Source organism: Haematobia irritans, chromosome 4 (genome assembly GCF_050003625.1).
Source record: "Haematobia irritans isolate KBUSLIRL chromosome 4, ASM5000362v1, whole genome shotgun sequence".
NCBI classification, from domain to species: Eukaryota; Metazoa; Arthropoda; class Insecta; order Diptera; family Muscidae; genus Haematobia; species Haematobia irritans.
In genome coordinates this window covers 64,635,214-64,652,812 of record NC_134400.1, presented here as the reverse complement: position 1 = coordinate 64,652,812, position 17,599 = coordinate 64,635,214, and the positions used below count along the sequence as shown (strand labels likewise).

Below are 17,599 nucleotides of genomic sequence, written 5' to 3'. Positions count from 1 at the left end.
CCAACAGAAAAATAACAATTTAACTATTGCGGGTGTTATTAATGGCGACAAGCGTCAAAGTCTATCATTAGATCTGATTTAGTAAAAGAAAAAGTTACACCACTGATTGGAGTCAAGCTACGCACGGCTACAGGGGAACCCGCAACCGTATATGGAAAGGTCGCCGTAAAATTAACTATTGCTAACAAATCCGTTACTTATGATTTCATTGTGGCCGATATAGTAGACGAAGTTATAATTGGAGCGGATTTCATGATTGCTTTTGGTCTCAATCTGGATATGAAGCGTCGTGTAATGACATGGTGCGATGCCGAAATAACGGTAAACGTGGGATACGACGAGAATACACCTGTCAGACGTTTGACAACGAGCCAGTCAGAGTCTATACCACCGAATGCCGAAGCAATTATATGGGTTTCTATGAATGGAGATTGTGAAGTCGGCCAATTGTGGGTTGTTGAACCTGCAGAAAACAAAAGCAATGACATCTTGATAGCAAATGCCCTGGTAACAACGAACGAAGAGAGACTAATACCAGTTCGTGTCTTGAACTTGTCTGACAATCACGAGCAAATTGTAAAATTTTCTGATATTGGCAAATGTGCACCAGCCGAGGCAATAGTCAATTTGGAAGGCAACACATCAAAGACACATGGAGAGTTAGAGAAAACATCTAGAAGGGTATGTCGAGGCTTGGACACGTCATCTATCGCCGTCAGAGAGAAATAAAGCCAAGCAATTGTTGTGGAAAAACGCCTCTGCTTTTGCTTCTGAAAAGGGAAATCAAGGAAGAACATCTGTAGTGAAACATGAAATTAAAACCGCAGAAGAAAGGCCCATAAAACAGGCACCACGAAGTGTTCCCCTGGCAAAAAGAGACGAAGTTCAAAAGCTCATAAAGGAAATGGCGGAGAGTGGTGTGATCGAGCCATCATCAAGTCCTTGGTGTTCCCCAGTTGTGCTGGTCAAAAAGAAAGATGGAAGTACCCGATTCTGCGTGGACTACAGAAAACTGAATGATGTCACCAAAAAGGACAGTTATCCGCTTCCACGCTTTGATGACACGTTGGACACACTAGCCGGAACAACATGGTTTTCTACGCTTGATTTGCAGAGTGGATATTGGCAAGTAGAGATCGCCGAGAAAGACAAGCAAAAGACGGCATTTGGCGTTATTGGCGGTTTATGGCAATTCAATGTAATGCCATTCGGGCTCTGCAACGCTCCGGCTACCTTCGAAAGATTGATGGAGCCGCTACTGAAGGGGTTGCACTGGAAATCGTGCTTGATATACTTAGATGACATCATAGTGGTGGGCAAAACATTTGACGAGCACCTTAAGAACTTGAAGGACTTTATCCAGCAATTGTCAGCCGCTGGTCTACGCCTTAACGCAAAGAAATGCTCCCTTTTCCAGCGGGAAGTGAAATACCTGGGTCATCATGCGATTGCAGAGGGCATATCCACCGATGAAGACAAAATCCAAGCTGTCAGAGATTGGCCACGACCCCGAAATCTCCACGAATTAAGAAGTTTCCTTGGGTTATGTACATATTACCGACGATTCGTCCCAAACTTCGCCAGCATCGCCGCTAGTCTCCATAAATTGACGCAAAAAGGTCAGAAGTCAGAAGAAGAAGAAGGAGGAGATTGTTGATATTCGGCTGTTACACATCGAATCTGGAGAGGACTGGCCAACAGAACAGCGTAAAGATCCCATTTTGAACAAAATTATTTCGGCAAAGGAAGAGAACAAGAAGCCCAGTAAGAAAGACATCGCAGTCGAAAGTCCACTTATGAAATCATACTGGGCTCAATGGGTTAGTTTAGTTCTAGTCAATGGATCCCTGCAACGTAAATGGGAAAGCGAAGATGGCAAGAGCAGCCGAAATTTGATCATCGTACCGGATTCCAAAATAAAAGACGTTTTGGCGGAGTTCCATAATGGTCCCAGTGGAGGTCATCTCAAAATAACCAAAACAGCCGGGAAAGTGAAGCAACGATTCTACTGGGTTGGATGCCAGAAATCAATTGCTGAATGGGTAGTGTTAGTGCTTGAGCTCGTTTGCTCAGCGTATATTCTGGTGGTACACCAGAATAAATTGTTTGTTGGTAGTCCTGGTAGTACATCAGAACTTTTCTTTTAAAGGGGGTTTAAAATTCTTTACTAGGTGATACACCAAGAAAAGAATGAATCACGTTAGTTAAAACACCAAGGTTTTTAAGCGTAGTGATTCACTTTATTAAATTTATTCTGCCTTATATACTAATAGTTAATACAAGAAAGTAATAATAACAACAAAAATAAAATAAGTAAATGAAAAGAAAACAGTCGAATTATTTGCCGGAATTGCTTATGCTGCATTTGAACTCTTTTTCCATATGAAGCCAATGACCGGTGTTAAATTTCATTTTGTTTGGCTGGTAGCTTAAATAGCATACGCAAGGTAAATGTTCTTGCGTGTGCCATTCAATACCTGACGTATGAATTACCACCTTTGGATTGGCTGCAGTATAGAAAGAATGAGAATGAAATGGGCAGCAGATTTTAATTTTTATTCTATTAGAGATTTATTTTATTTTGCCAAACAAAATAAATAAATCATGGAGAATAAACATATTGCGGCCCCTAGGGGGGTCGTGAATAATTTTGAAAGGCTTGCATAAGCTCATTCCGGTTATGTAGAAAGTTTTAGTCAGGATGGGTCCACAGAAATATCCCATGTTGATCTTGGAGCAGGCTGTTGGCTCTTTTCTTAAAAATGCACTTTATTAGTAGGACCACGACAACGATTAAAATAAGTGCTAATCCAAAGTAACTAACTGTCAGGCTATGAACTGCATGGTAAGTTGAGGTTGGTGAAATTTCACGTAGTTGTGCCTTCACCTCTGCCTGCAAACGATTTATTTCTTCAATACTTGAGCGGTGAATGAAAGATTGAGTCATATTTTCAACATTAGGTAGTGTATTAAAGAATGACATCCCATTGTCTGAACTAGACTGGTGTAGGGTCGATGTGATAGTTTGGTGGCTGTTGATAGTAATCATCTCATTTTTCATTGTGCAACCTGCTGGTAGTGTTAATATTCCAGTACCCTGTAAAGACTGATAGCTGCGTTTACCATTACAGACTGTACTTAATTTTAGTTGTGAATCAGTTGCAAACAGCCATTGATTTTTCTTGAACAGTTGATACCACACATTGTGGATAGATAATACTTCGATATTGCAGCTAGGGTCAGATTCGTTATTGAATAGATAGACTTCGCAGCTAAAAATCGGCGCACCTTTATGGTAAACTGCTTGGATATTTGGGCATAAAAGGGTATTGTGATCCAGTGAGCTGCAGTCAAGTAGTTTGTTGTCATCCGTTGGAAAATATTGATCACGATGAGCATTAAAGGCTATCATTTTTGATGTCGGCTACTAGAGTATTATTTATTGCTTGTGGAATTGGTGTAAGGTAAAATAGGTCATATTCATTCATGTTTGACAATGGAATGAACAAGGTGCAGATGATATGGTCGTTCGATATTGAGGCATGAGCTGTTGCGATGCCATATAAGTGTATTATATCTACTACTGGTAGTGTTAAATCTTGCGGTAGGTTAGCCTTTATATTAGCCACCTCTGCAGCAAATTGTTGTGGAGTTAGTAGAAGAGGGCTGCTTCGACCATGATGAGTATCAGCCAACAAATCCGTCATGGAGGCATGCATTTTTTGCAAGTTATTTGCAATTAGGATTAACTAGATACTGAGCGATAAGATGAGTTGAGAGCGGTAGCTATTTTCGTTGTTTGTGAGATTCATAAGTCTGCTTATTTTAAAATTTATTTTTTCTAAACTCTCCTGTGTCCGAGCTTCAGATTGCTTCATGAGGTTAAGGGTAGAGTCCAGAAATGAGGTTTGGTTCCGGAGTAGGCCTTGCAGTCGAGCTTCATTGGTTTTAATAATATTGATTGTTCCTGACATTTTCTCAGCATAATTTGAGTCCAGAACACAAAATAATGAATTTGCTTCGTTGCCGACTATATCTATTGCCCCTCGTTTCTTCCGTAGACCGAGATTTTCGGGACTGGCTGGCAAATCTTTCTGGATATTATAGAAATGGGTTATTAGATCACTGCATTGATCGCGGAAATGTGAATGATTGCATGTTTTCGCTAAGGCATTGGTTCCGTTGATGAAGAGCTGCAGTTCCTTATGAAGAGTTGCTAGCTCGAAATATATCAGCAGTTTCCATTCTGATAGAATTGGCTTAATATTACCAATACACTCAAAATGTATACCAGGGTTGCTTTTAATCGGAGTATAGGTAACTTGTTGGCACATCACTAGTGGGAGGAATAATGCTAGGATCACTAGCATGCTGGTTGTGGGGAGGTTACCACGTTTTGGAGGTGGTGAACCATTGTCTTTGTCGCTGGATGCGGCGCTTTGTTTGAGCGGAAGCGAATTATCTCCTCTTTCGTCGTTAACTTGTTCTAGAGGGAGAGGAGCGAGTAGGTGGATGGCTCGCTTAATGATACCGGTTGAGGTTTTTACCGCAGCTGTCCTGAAGAAACCATCTGACCCTGGAAAAGATTCAATGACTTTACCAAGTCGCCAGTTCATGACAGGCAAGTTATCTTTAATTGCGACTATAGTGCCCAATTGCAGATTTTGAGCCTTAGTTTGCCATTTATTACGCTGCTGGAGTTCATTGAGATATTCCTGGGACAATCTTTTCCAGAATTGGTGCTTTATTCAGGATACTAACTCCCATCGTTTTGCCAAGGTTGATGATGTTGCTTGGGCTGTGACGTCTACTTGAGCAGTTAGAGGTTCTCCAATCAAAAAATGGCCTGAAGTCAATGCAGCGGCGTCATTAGGATTATTTGGTAGTGGTGCTATTGGCCTAGAGTTTAGTATCGCTTCAACTTCTATGACAATGGTCTCCATTTCTTCATAAGTCAAGGATGCACTCGATATTTCCTTTATCAGAAGACCTTTAGCGGATTTTACAGCTGCTTCCGAAAGTCCACCGAAATGAGGAGATCGCGGAGGTATAAAGTGGAAAGTAATGCTTCTAGTTGCGCATTCTCGTTGTATTTTTTCTTGAGCTGTCGTTGAGAATAACGAGGTTGACAGTTCTGCGTGTTGATTTTTTGCTCCCACAAAGTTGGTAGCGTTATCACAATATAGATTTTGGCAATGGCCCCTTCGACCAATGAATCTTTTCAACGCCCCAATGAAGGCATCGGTTGTAAGGTCCGTCACAAGTTCTAGGTGAACCGCCTTTGTTGAAAAGCAGCAAAATATCGCAAGATGTGCTTTCTGACGTCGTTTTCCTCTTGTTTTGAAATGTACCCAGATTGGTCCGCAATAATCTACCGCTGCGTTTATGAAGGGCCTTGCAGGTGTTACTCTTGTTTCCGGAAAATTTCCCATAATTTGTGTCAGAAGCTTTGGGTTTGATCTTGCACATTGTATACATTTGTGAACAGTTTCCCGAGCCAAATGCTTTCCTCACCGTAGCAAGGAGTGCGGTAGGTCAGCAATGATTATTTTCCTTATGTAACGATTCGAAGATTAATCGACTTATTGGGTCATTGAATGACAAAAGCATGGGATGTTTGGCATTAAAACTCAAAGTCGATTCTTCTAGTCTGCCTCCAACTCTTAAAACTGAATGTTCGTCCAAGAACGGCGACAAACGTTTGATTTGACTTGAGCCTTTAAGTTCCCTATTCTTCTCCAGTTGTAGAATGTCTTCTTTGAAGTTAGAATGCTGTGCGATACGAACTATGACGATAAGTGAATCGTGAAGTTCAAAGGGAGTGAGGATTGGCATGTTTTGTCGTTCTTCTTTACGGGTTTTGGAATTTTTAATAAATTTCAGAACATAAGCAACGATTCGTTGGAGTGTCTTAAAGGAATTCCTGTGGTTTATTCTGTACAAGAAGTTTTCTGCAACGGCCAACATTAGATTGTGGAGGTTCTGCTTTCGTTCAGTGATAAACGAATCAGGAGAGGGAAGAAACGCAGGAGGCCAATGTTTCTCGTCTCCGTGAAGAAAGAATGGTCCGTGCATCCATTGAGTTGTTTGTGGTAACTGATGTGGGTCTAATCCCCTAGATATGATATCTGCTGGGTTATCCTTGGAACTAACGTGTCTCCATTGTTCAGGAGTCGTGTTGTCTTGAATTGAAGCAATACGGTTAGCGACAAAGGTGTGAAGGGAGGATGATCTTGAGTTGATCCAATTTAACACTATTGTGGAATCAGTCCAATAGTACGTGGGTACTGTCATCATGTCTAAATCGCGCTTAACTTTAACCGCCAAGTTAGCTCCCAGCTGTGCAGCACACAATTCTAGCCTTGGAAGCGTATGTTGTTTAAGGGGTTCTACCCGGGATTTCGCACAAAGGAGGTTTACAAGTATAATCTTATTCGGTAAGATTGTTCTAATGTATACTGCTGCCCCGTATGCCTTTTCTGATGCGTCGCTGAATATGTGGAGTTGAGTGTTTTGAGAAATATGTCCCTTATAGACATGTCGATGAACGGGAAAGGTTTCAAGTGACTTGAGGCTATCTCTAAAGTTTCGCCATCGATAGTCGAATTCTGAAGGTACAGCTTCATCCCATGAGAGATTTAGATTCCACAGTTCTTGGGCAAATATTTTCGCCCTGACGACTACCGGAGATAGCAAACCTAGGGGGTCGAAAATACGTGCAAGATCTGAAGTGACCGTCCTCTTGGTTACTGACCTGATTGGCGTTAGGTTGACCTTTACTTTAAGGTGGTCAGCTTTGGGTAACAAGGCCAATCCCAAAGTTTTGGTATAATTGGTGTCCTCTGTGGTGAAGTCAAGGCTAACTTCTTGGTCGCACTCCGGAATGTTATGAAGCAGCTGGATATGATTGGCACTCCACTTTCGTAAATTAAATCCGTATCGCGCCATGACTTGTTGCAGTTGATGCTGTATTTCCAAAGCTGTATTCAAGCTGTCTGCTCCGCCCAGACCATCATCCACATAGAAGTTCTTTTCCAAAAAAAACTGGCTGCTAAAGGAAAATGCATCTTGGTTTCCCGGCTTATTTCTTTCAAGCATCTAATTGCCAGAAAGGTGGCTGGACGGGTTCCGTATGTAACGGTATTTAATGTGAAGTAGTTGACAGGTTCGGTGGTATTGTTTCGCCACAGGATAATCTGATATGGTCTGTCTTTAGGATGTATCAGTATTTGACGAAACATTTTTTCTATGTCTGTGGTGAACACGAAACGTGGCAATCGGAAGCGTAGCAGAATAGCAAACAGATCATTCTGTAGTGTTGGGCCGGTATGCAAAACATCGTTCAGTGACTTTCCAGATGATGTTTTTGTTGAAGCATCGAATACAACTCGGAGTTTAGTGGTGCTGCTTTCAGGTCGTAGAACGCAGTGGTGGGGAATAAAATATTTTGCTCCTGTCACATTGTCTATGTTGACTTTAGTCATATGGCCTAGTGCTTCGTATTCCTCCATAAACTGTGTATATTGTTGTTTTAAGATAATGTCTTTGGATAGTCGTCGTTCCAATGACAGGAAACGGTTGAAAGCGAGACTGTGTGACTCTCCTAAAGAGCTTGGTTCGGCACAAAATGGGAGCCTTACGATGAATCTTCCTTCTTCGTCACGTCCAGTATGCTGACAGCTTCGCACTGTGCGTCATATATCGATAATTGCTTCTGTGTATTATCGACTTCTTCCAGTTTCCAGAATCGTTCGATTGTCTGGTTCATGCTGTCTTCATCAGTTAGTACTCCACATATTGATGTTTGCAAATGTTAATCAGATACCTTCCCTGATGCTATCCACCCATGTATTGTGTTTTGCAAGATTGGAAGGTTGTCTCCTAGTTGGATTTGTCCGATAGCAAGTAGCTGATGATAATATTCTGCGCCTAATAGGATGTCGATTTTGCCCGGACGGTTGAAGGTAGGGTCTGCCAGCGTTACATTGTTGGGAATTAGCCATTTATCAATGTGAATAAATTGAGCAAGTTGGGGAGTAATTATTTGGGGTAGTACGAATGCCTCCAAGCGCATTGAGAAATTGTTGGATATCGACTGGAGCGAAATGTTCACTCTGTGTTGAACCTTGGTCTTATTTCTTCCTATACCACTGATTGACATAGTCGTAGACCTACTTGGTAGTCCGAGTCGTGCTACTAATCTTTCCGTAATTAGGTTGACTTGAGATCCCGAGTCGAGTATTGCTTTGCATTCGGTTTCCAGACCATTCGCCTTAATCTTGACCACTGCAGTTCCTAGTAAAATATAGGGCCTTCGAGATTCAGAGTTTAAGGCCAAACTTTCAGCTATAACGGATGGGGTAGTGATAAGTGAAGCCGCCGTGGATTGGTTGGAAGTTGTTGCTGATTCAGGTGTTATGGGGTGTTCCATGTGATCTTTGATTGATTTAATTGAGGAATTAGAGGGTCGTATGGGAGGTTGTTCAAGGTGAACGAGCGTATGGTGCTTTCTCCCACATTTTTGGCAGCGGCCTAAAATCAGGCATTGTTTAGTGGAATGCTTGCTGCTAAAGCAATTTACACATAACTTCTGCACAATTTTTGGAGCTATTACACCCATTGCTTCCAAAGTATGAAAATAGTTCTCCACGAACGATAGAAAGTCGCTTATGGTTTGCAGTTCCTTCGGATTTTTGATCATTTGTTCATATTGACTATGAACACTTTTATCCAACTTTTTAACGAGGAGGTGGATTAAAAGTGGATCCCATGACGAAGTCCCGTGTTGGAAAGAGCTGACAAACATTGTTTTGTTGTGTCATGCAATCGCTTGAGGGCGCTTAAAGATCCAGCACCTGAGGGTTGATCGAGTAGCTTCTGGATTGCCGTGGCTGCCATAACCCTCTTGTTGTTATAGCGATGTTCCAACAATTGCCATGCCGTGTGATAATTTTCCTGTGTTATGGCAAGGTGAGCAATAAGGCTTGCTGCTTCGCCTATAACGTGGTTTTTCAAGTACCACATCTTGTGAGCATTCGGGATTTTCTGCTCATGGATCATTTTTGTGAACAGATCCGAAAAAGATATCCATTTCATATAGTCACCATCGAATTTGAAGATAGTGACTGCAGGCAGTGGTAAAGAAGTTGGTCGGGCCACAACTTCTGGGTTGGAGAAGGTTGAATCCTTGCTGGCACTAGAGAGTTGGATAACTGCTGCCTGGGCCTCTTTCTCGAGCCAAATGTATTTTGCTGTATTGTACCCGAGTAGCTCTGGGTCTGGGTACTTGTCTAGAACATCGTCGTTGAGGTTCTCTATCTGTTGCCATAGACGGTTTATTGTGGCCACTTTCACCTCATAGTAGGTTCTTTCCTGGCCACTAAATTGCAAACCTTCTAGTTGCTGACCCAGAGCTTCCATTTTGCCCAACGAACGGCTAATAAGGCCGTCGTGACCGCCAGTGGCACCATCCTGTTCGTTCTCCTTATGCAAGGGTTGTACGTTTTGAGGGTTCTTTGCGTCTGACGTTTGGACTTTCTCGACGAGCTCATGTTCCACTAATTTTATATATTCCAAGGACATGCTTTTGATCTTGTCATAATAACCAGAAACGAAGTATTCGCTTGACGGATCGACACCCTCTGAACATCGGAGCTGGTTGTCCGCTTCTTCGAATTCTTTCCAAGCTGCATTGAGTCTAGCTAGTCGGTCTTGGTAATATGCTGCGGTTTTTCGGGTTTTTGAATCTTTCTTAATATTTCTGATGAAGTTGGCGATGCCTTCGCCGATATCCTTCAGCTGTCGGAGGAGCTCAACCTGAGTTTCCATCGTTGATTGGTAACCGTAGCGAAAGTTGATTGTTGATTGTTACAGGTTATATAAGCAAGGTCCTGTTGATTGTCGATAGGACCTGTTGAACGAAGCTCCTGTTGAGTAGTTGTAGGCACAAAGGGTCCTGATGAGTAGTTGCAGGCACAAAGGGTCCTGATGAGTAGTTGCAGGCACAAAGGATCCCGATGAGAAGTTGGAGGTACAAAGGGTCCTGATGAGTAGTTGCAAGCACAAAGGGTCCTGATGAGTGGTTGCAGGCACAAAGGGTCCTGATGAGTAGTTGGAGGAACAGGAGTCCTGTCACGGTCGCCAAAATGTTAGTGCTCGAGCTCGTTTGCTTAGCGTATATTCTGGTGGTACACCAGAATAAATTGTTTGTTGGTAGTCCTGGTAGTACACCAGAACTTTTATTTTAAAGGGGTTAAAATTCTTTACTAGGTGCTACACCAAGAAAAGAAAGAATCACGTTAGTTAAAACACCAAGGTTTTTAAGCGAAGTGATTATCTTTATTAAATTTATTCTGCCTTATATACTAATAGTTAATACAAGAAAGTAATAATAACAACAAAAATAAAATAAGTAAATGAAAAGAAAACAGTCGAATTATTTGCCGGAATTGCTTATGCTGAAGTTGAACTCTTTTTCTATATGAAGCCAATGACCGGTGTTGAATTTCATTTTGTTTGGCTGGTAGCTTGAATAGCATGCGCAAGGTAAATGTTCTTGCGTGTGCCATTCAATACCTGACGTATGAATTACCACCTTTGGATTGGCTGCAATATAGAAAGAATGAGAATGAAATGGGCAGCAGATTTTAATTTTTATTCTATTAGAGATTTATTTTATTCTGCCAAACAAAATAAATAAATCATGGAGAATAAACATATTGCGGCCCCTAGGGGGGTCGTGAATAATTTTGAAAGGCTTGCATAAGCTAATTCCGGTTATGTAGAAAGTTTTAGTCAGGATGGGTCCACAGAAATAACCCATGTTGATCTTGGAGCAGGCTGTTGGCTCTTTTCTTAAAAATGCACTTTATTAGTAGGACCACGACAACGATTAAAATAAGTGCTAATCCAAAGTAACTAACTGTCAGGCTATGAACTGCATGGTAAGTTGAGGTTGGTGAAATTTCACGTAGTTGTGCCTTCACTTCTGCCTGCAAACGATTTATTTCTTCAATACTTGAGCGGTGAATGAAAGATTGAGTCATATTTTCAACATTAGGTAGTGTATTAAAGAATGACATCCCATTGTCTGAACTGGACTGGTGTAGGGTCGATGTGATAGTTTGGTGGCTGTTGATAGTAATCATCTCATTTTTCATTGTGCAACCTGCTGGTAGTGTTAATATTCCAGTACCCTGTAAAGACTGATAGCTGCGTTTACCATTACAGACTGTACTTAATTTTAGTTGTGAATCAGTTGCAAACAGCCATTGATTTTTCTTGAACAGTTGATACCACACATTGTGGTTAGATAATACTTCGATATTGCAGCTAGGGTCAGATTCGTTATTGAATAGATGGACTTCGCAGCTTTATGGTAAACTGCTTGGATATTTGGGCATAAAAGGGTGTTGTGATCCAGTGAGCTGCAGTCAAGTAGTTTGTTGTCATCCGTTGGAAAATATTGATCACGATGAGCATTAAAGGCTATCATTTTTGATGTCGGCTACTAGAGTATTATTTATTGCTTGTGGAATTGGTGTAAGGTAAAATAGGTCATATTCATTCATGTTTGACAATGGAATGAACAAGGTGCAGATGATATGGTCGTTCGATATTGAGGCATGAGCTGTTGCGATGCCATATAAGTGTATTATATCTACTACTGGTAGTGTTAAATCTTGCGGTAGGTTAGCCTTTATATTAGCCACCTCTGCAGCAAATTGTTGTGGAGTTAGTAGAAGAGGGCTGCTTCGACCATGATGAGTATCAGCCAACAAATCCGTCATGGAGGTATGCATTTTTTGCAAGTTATTTGCAATTAGGATTAACTGGATACTGAGCGATAAGATGAGTTGAGAGCGGTAGCTATTTTCGTTGTTTGTGAGATTCATAAGTCTGCTTATTTTAAAATTTATTTTTTCAAAACTCTCCTGTGTCCGAGCTTCAGATTGCTTCATGAGGTTAAGGGTAGAGTCCAGAAATGAGGTTTGGTTCCGGAGTAGGCCTTGCAGTCGAGCTTCATTGGTTTTAATAATATTGATTGTTTCTGACATTTTCTCAGCATAATTTGAGTCCAGAACACAAAATAATGAATTTGCTTCGTTGCCGACTATATCTATTGCCCCTCATTTCTTCCGTAGACCGAGATTTTCGGGACTGGCTGGCAAATCTTTCTGGATATTATAGAAATGGGTTATTAGATCACTGCATTGATCGCGGAAATGTGAATGATTGCATGTTTTCGCTAAGGCATTGGTTCCGTTGATGAAGAGCTGCAGTTCCTTATGAAGAGTTGCTAGCTCGAAATATATCAGCAGTTTCCATTCTGATAGAATTGGCTTAATATTACCAATACACTCAAAATGTATACCAGGGTTGCTTTTAATCGGAGTATAGGTAACTTGTTGGCACATCACTAGTGGGAGGAATAATGCTAGGATCACTAGCATGCTGGTTGTGGGGAGGTTACCACGTTTTGGAGGTGGTGAACCATTGTCTTTGTAGCTGGATGCGGCGCTTTGTTTGAGCGGAAGCGAATTATCTCCTCTTTCGTCGTTAACTTGTTCTAGAGGGAGAGGAGCGAGTAGGTGGATGATACCGGTTGATGTTTTTACCGCAGCTGTCCTGAAGAAACCATCTGACACTGGAAAAGTTTCAACGACTTTACCAAGTCGCCAGTTCATGACAGGCAAGTTATCTTTAATTGCGACTATAGTGCCCAATTGCAGATTTTGAGCCTTAGTTTGCCATTTATTACGCTGCTGGAGTTCATTGAGATATTCCTGGGACAATCTTTTCCAGAATTGGTGCTTTATTCAGGATACTAACTCCCATCGTTTTGCCAAGGTTGATGATGTTGCTTGGGCTGTGACGTCTACTTGAGCAGTTAGAGGTTCTCCAATCAAAAAATGGCCTGAAGTCAATGCAGCGGCGTCATTAGGATTATTTGGTAGTGGTGCTATTGGCCTAGAGTTTAGTATCGCTTCAACTTCTATGACAATGGTCTCCATTTCTTCATAAGTCAAGGATGCACTCGATATTTCCTTTATCAGAAGACCTTTAGCGGATTTTACAGCTGCTTCCGAAAGTCCACCGAAATGAGGAGATCGCGGAGGTATAAAGTGGAAAGTAATGCTTCTAGTTGCGCATTCTCGTTGTATTTTTTCTTGAGCTGTCGTTGAGAATAACGAGGTTGATAGTTCTGCGTGTTGATTTTTTGCTCCCACAAAGTTGGTAGCGTTATCACAATATAGATTTTGGCAATGGCCCCTTCGACCAATGAATCTTTTCAACGCCCAAATGAAGGCATCGGTTGTAAGGTCCGTCACAAGTTCTAGGTGAACCGCCTTTGTTGAAAAGCAGCAAAATATCGCAAGATATGCTTTCTGAGGTCGTTTTCCTCTTGTTTTGAAATGTACCCAGATTGGTCCGTAATAATCTACCGCTGCGTTTATGAAGGGCCTTGCAGGTGTTACTCTTGTTTCCGGAAAATTTCCCATAATTTGTGTCAGAAGCTTTGGTTTTGATCTTGCCTTTAGGTTGCAATTATGTGGTCAAACTACAGAACCTAATTCAATATATACTTGCCAGAAATTTCTTCCTTAAAGGCCGGTACTCTGTTCGGTTTTCGCGTTGAAACTCTATACAAAACCAAAAAATGCGAAAAATTTGCGAAATTTTTTCCATTTGTGATACTTTGTTTTTTCGTGTTGAAAAACTGACGTTTATAGCACGGCGCCATTTGCAATGTGAATTAAGAAATAATTTATTTATCAAAATCTATTTGTGCGGGTTTATAAATCAAACACGGACCATATTTTTGTTCCGAAACTATACAAAGGATCAAAGGAATAGCAGATCAATTGCCCAAGGAAAAATAAAATGTTATTTTGTAAAAACAAGCAACAACCACCAACTTAATCCAATATCGCTCCCTGTAAAATAGCGCTCCAAGCTACCTAAAAAACGCCGCTTTCTATGTGCGAAATAATGGTTTCCATAAAAATTTTTCGCAAGAATGAACATACCCTGCCAGCATTTCAAAGTTCCATTTCATCTTCATCGCTACCACAGACTCGTAAATGTCACTACAACCATCCTACTGTGATGGGGGGCAGCATATCATAAAGTACAAAATGTACTTCATACATGTATTTTGCCATCACTACTTTTACAAAAGCCATTTTATTTTTTGTGAAACGCCAAGCGCAACCAGCTTGTTATATTTTATTTAAATAAAAACGAAAATAAAGTTCTGAAAACATAGATTTAACGCTTAAAATTGTGAAAGGTATATTGGTGAACAATTTTTGATTTTCCAAATGGAATAAAGTGATTGTTTTTCAAATATTTTATAGACACGCTGCCTCCATCGAATAAAAACACTGGCTGATAGACGCTGCAACATGTAACTCGCTACTTGTAACTCTACATCATCATTAATGCAAAAAATTATGTTAAATGTGATGTGATAGTGGTATAAATGTTATATTTTTAAGAATTTGTAAATGATTAATCAAATTAATAAATATCTAAAGAAACGTGTTTTACTCGACCACAATGATTCTTTTACCACTATCTTAAAATGTGCTTTTTCTGCTTGTTTGGAGGGTCTCTTATTGGCGTCGTTCTAAATTGATCTATAAAGGCACCTAATAATTGCACTCATGCGAAACCTTTTTGTAGTATATGATTGTTTTCGACGTACTGGGGATTCTCAGAAGCGCCCCCAAATTCAAAAAATGTTGGCAGGGTAGTACCGACCTTAAGCCTCTAGATATAAATACAGATCGACTTAGACTCGTCCTGTATTCTTAATACAATAAAAAAAGCTCGCTTGCCTTAAAAAGTATTTGTCTTTGTTGGTGTATGAACCCTACAATTTTTATAGAAACTTTTGTAATATTCCTTTTTTATAAATCGGTGCGATACTTACCTGAAGGCAACTTCTTTTCTATAGGATAAACTTTATTCAATGTATTGCGGACTATTATCAAGTAAATGGTGTTCCCCGTTTTGCAAATTTTGTAGCGTCATACAATTTACCATGTCGATGTTGATAAAAATATTTATTTGTTGCAACAACTACCTTACGCCCGTCCTATAATAGAACTAAGATTCTATTAGTATATTCAACTTTTGGTTGTACCAGCCATTTGTTGTTGTTGTAGCCCTTTGGAGTTGGTATTTTCGAGTTTTTCGGGAAATAAGCATACTCCAAATGGGGGTTTGCAGTCCTTGGACAGGGTTGAAAACCCTGTGTCCGCCCCGGGCCGTAGACCCGACTGCAACGAGGGCGGTCCAGCCATTTGTTGATCCCCATGATCCCTGCCAGCATTTCAAAGTTCCATTTCATCCTCATCGTTACCACAGACTCGTAAATGTCACTTCAACCATCATGAAAAGGTACATCAAAAAGTACATGAAAGTATTTTGCCATCCCTACTACGATTTTATTTTTTGTGAAACGCCAAGCGCATCCAGCTTGTTATATTTTAATTAAATAAAAACGAAAATAAAGTTCTGAAAACATAGATTATACGCTTAAAATTGCGAAAGGTATATTGGTGAACAATTTTTGATTTTCCAAATGGAATAAAGTGATTGTTTTTCAGATATTTTACAGACATGCTGCTTCCATCAAATAAAAACACTAGTTGATAGACGCTGCAACATGTAACTCGCTACTTGTAACTCAACATCATCATTAATGCCAAAAATTATTTAAAATGTAATGTGATAGTGGTATAAATGTTATATTTTTAAGAATTTGTAAATGTTTACACAAATTAATAAATATCTAAACAAACGTGTTTTACTCGACCACAATGATTCTTTTACAACTATCTTAAAATGCACTTTTTCTGATTGTTTGGAGGGTCCCTTATTTGCGTCGTTCTAAATTGATCTATAAAGGCACCTAATAATTGCACTCATGCGAAACCTTTTTGTAGTAACTTTTGCGTGGTACAACTTCTCAATAGTGACGGCGCTTTTCCGACGAGTTTTTGATATCGTATACGATTGTTTTCGACGTGGTGGAGATTCTCAGAAGTGTCGTCAAATTCCAAAAATGTTGGCAGGGATGTAGTTCTCACTATGCTGGGGGTTAGATCAACAATTTTATGCAGCATAAAACCAAATTTATCGGCATTGGTTATTGTAACCAATTGAATGGTTATGGGAATTTCGTTTTGATCCTGTGAATTATGGTCGTGTTGGATGTATAAAGGCCGGTACTATGTTCATTCTTGCGAAAAATTTTTATCGAAACCATTATTTCGCACATAGAAAGCGGCGTTTTTTTAGGTAGCTTGGAGCGCTATTTTACAGGGAGCGATATTGGATTAAGTTGGTGGTTGTTGCTTGTTTTTACAAAATAACATTTTATTTTTCCTTGGGCAATTGATCTGCTATTCCTTTGATCCTTTGTATAGTTTCGGAACAAAAATAAGGTCCGTGTTTGATTTATAAACCCGCACAAATAGTTTTTAATAAATAAATTATTTTTAATTCACATTGCAAATGGCGCCGTGCTATAAACGTCAGTTTTTCAACACGAAAAAACAAAGTATCACAAATGGAAAAAATTTCGCAAATTTTTCGCATTTTTTGGTTTTGTATGGAGTTTCAACGCGAAAACCGAACAGAGTACCGGCCTTAATGCGGAAAATAATCAAAACATTGTTCTTGTAACAACCATTTCTCTGGGTGTGTGAAATAGGCATAACTCACAATATCGAGTGAACTTTTTTAATGGAGCTCTATTGCTCTCACTTCTTTCGCTTTCGTACTCCAGGGGGCTATTCACGGCATTCGATATCGAATTCATAATCGTATCGAAAAAATTGTCGATACAATTAAAAGTTTGGATCACGGCATTCGATCGAAATTTGATGCAATTTCTCTACCATTGCCAACAGCAAAAAACGAAGCAGAACAAAATGAAATGACAAAATTAAGTTAGCGGCACAAAATAGAATGAAGATTTCAAAGTAAAAAGTAAATTGTATTGCGTTATATCTTGTGGACCCATATCTCTTTTTACATTCTTCCGAATTTCTTCCTAATTGGAGGATGAGATAAATATAAAATAATTCGGCGACAAATAAGGAATAAAAGTGCGCATTGTTATTGGTGTAAATACATGGGTTTGAAATTGTGTGCACTGTTAGAAAGTCACCTTTGGAGGCTCAATGGACGATTTCGGCTGACGAAGGAGGCGTTCAAATGGAAAATAATTTTTGGTGGCACGTCAACGTCAATTTTTTCGCTTTACAATTGTCTGCCGTCCTAAAACTTTTTGCCAGTGGAAGCCTTCGTCATTCACTATTTTTACAAGGTGGTCCAGAAACGTTATGTTGTCACGGAATGGTACGGTAATTGGTTGATCACAATCTCTAGGATATTGATCTAGCATGTGCACTTTATATATGATTCTTTGTCAAGCTAGGATGCTCACTCCCGAACTCGACTATGACCAATTTTTGTTAAACTTTTATTGGAGTTGCATTAGTCCTAAATATTCAAAATATGTTAATTATATGTAAATTTACTACAAATTAGCAACAACTCGAACTAAAACTAATATATTTAC

The 17,599-nt window shown here is 40.0% G+C and overlaps 1 protein-coding gene and 1 long non-coding RNA gene across 2 annotated transcripts; one reads left to right on the top strand and one right to left on the bottom strand.

The window, feature by feature from the left end:
- Window positions 1-5,535: 5,535 nt before the first annotated feature.
- On the bottom strand, window positions 5,536-8,701 carry LOC142235479 (uncharacterized). Its single transcript, XM_075306731.1, has 3 exons — window positions 7,826-8,701; window positions 7,140-7,514; window positions 5,536-7,098 (listed from the first exon to the last, which is right to left on the bottom strand). The coding sequence occupies exons 1-3, from the start codon at window positions 8,699-8,701 to the stop codon at window positions 5,536-5,538; spliced, it is 2,814 nt and encodes a 937-aa protein (XP_075162846.1).
- A 6,632-nt stretch (window positions 8,702-15,333) lies between these two features.
- LOC142234897 (uncharacterized) lies at window positions 15,334-15,831 on the top strand. The gene is made up of 2 exons (XR_012721741.1): window positions 15,334-15,561; window positions 15,618-15,831. It is a non-coding gene; the product is annotated as an uncharacterized LOC142234897 (long non-coding RNA).
- Window positions 15,832-17,599: the final 1,768 nt, after the last annotated feature.

What these genes read in the sequence shown, in the direction of transcription:
- LOC142235479 (XM_075306731.1), bottom strand. Translation starts at nt 8,701, where the DNA reads ATGATCAAAAATCCGAAGGAACTGCAAACCATAAGCGACTTTCTATCG. An exon ending in GGTGGATAGCATCAGGGAAG is followed by an intron (nt 7,515 to 7,825) that starts GTATCTGATTAA and finishes CAATATACACAG; the next exon opens with TTTATGGAGGAATACGAAGC. An exon ending in ACTACTTCACATTAAATACC is followed by an intron (nt 7,099 to 7,139) that starts GTTACATACGGA and finishes TCTGGCAATTAG; the next exon opens with ATGCTTGAAAGAAATAAGCC.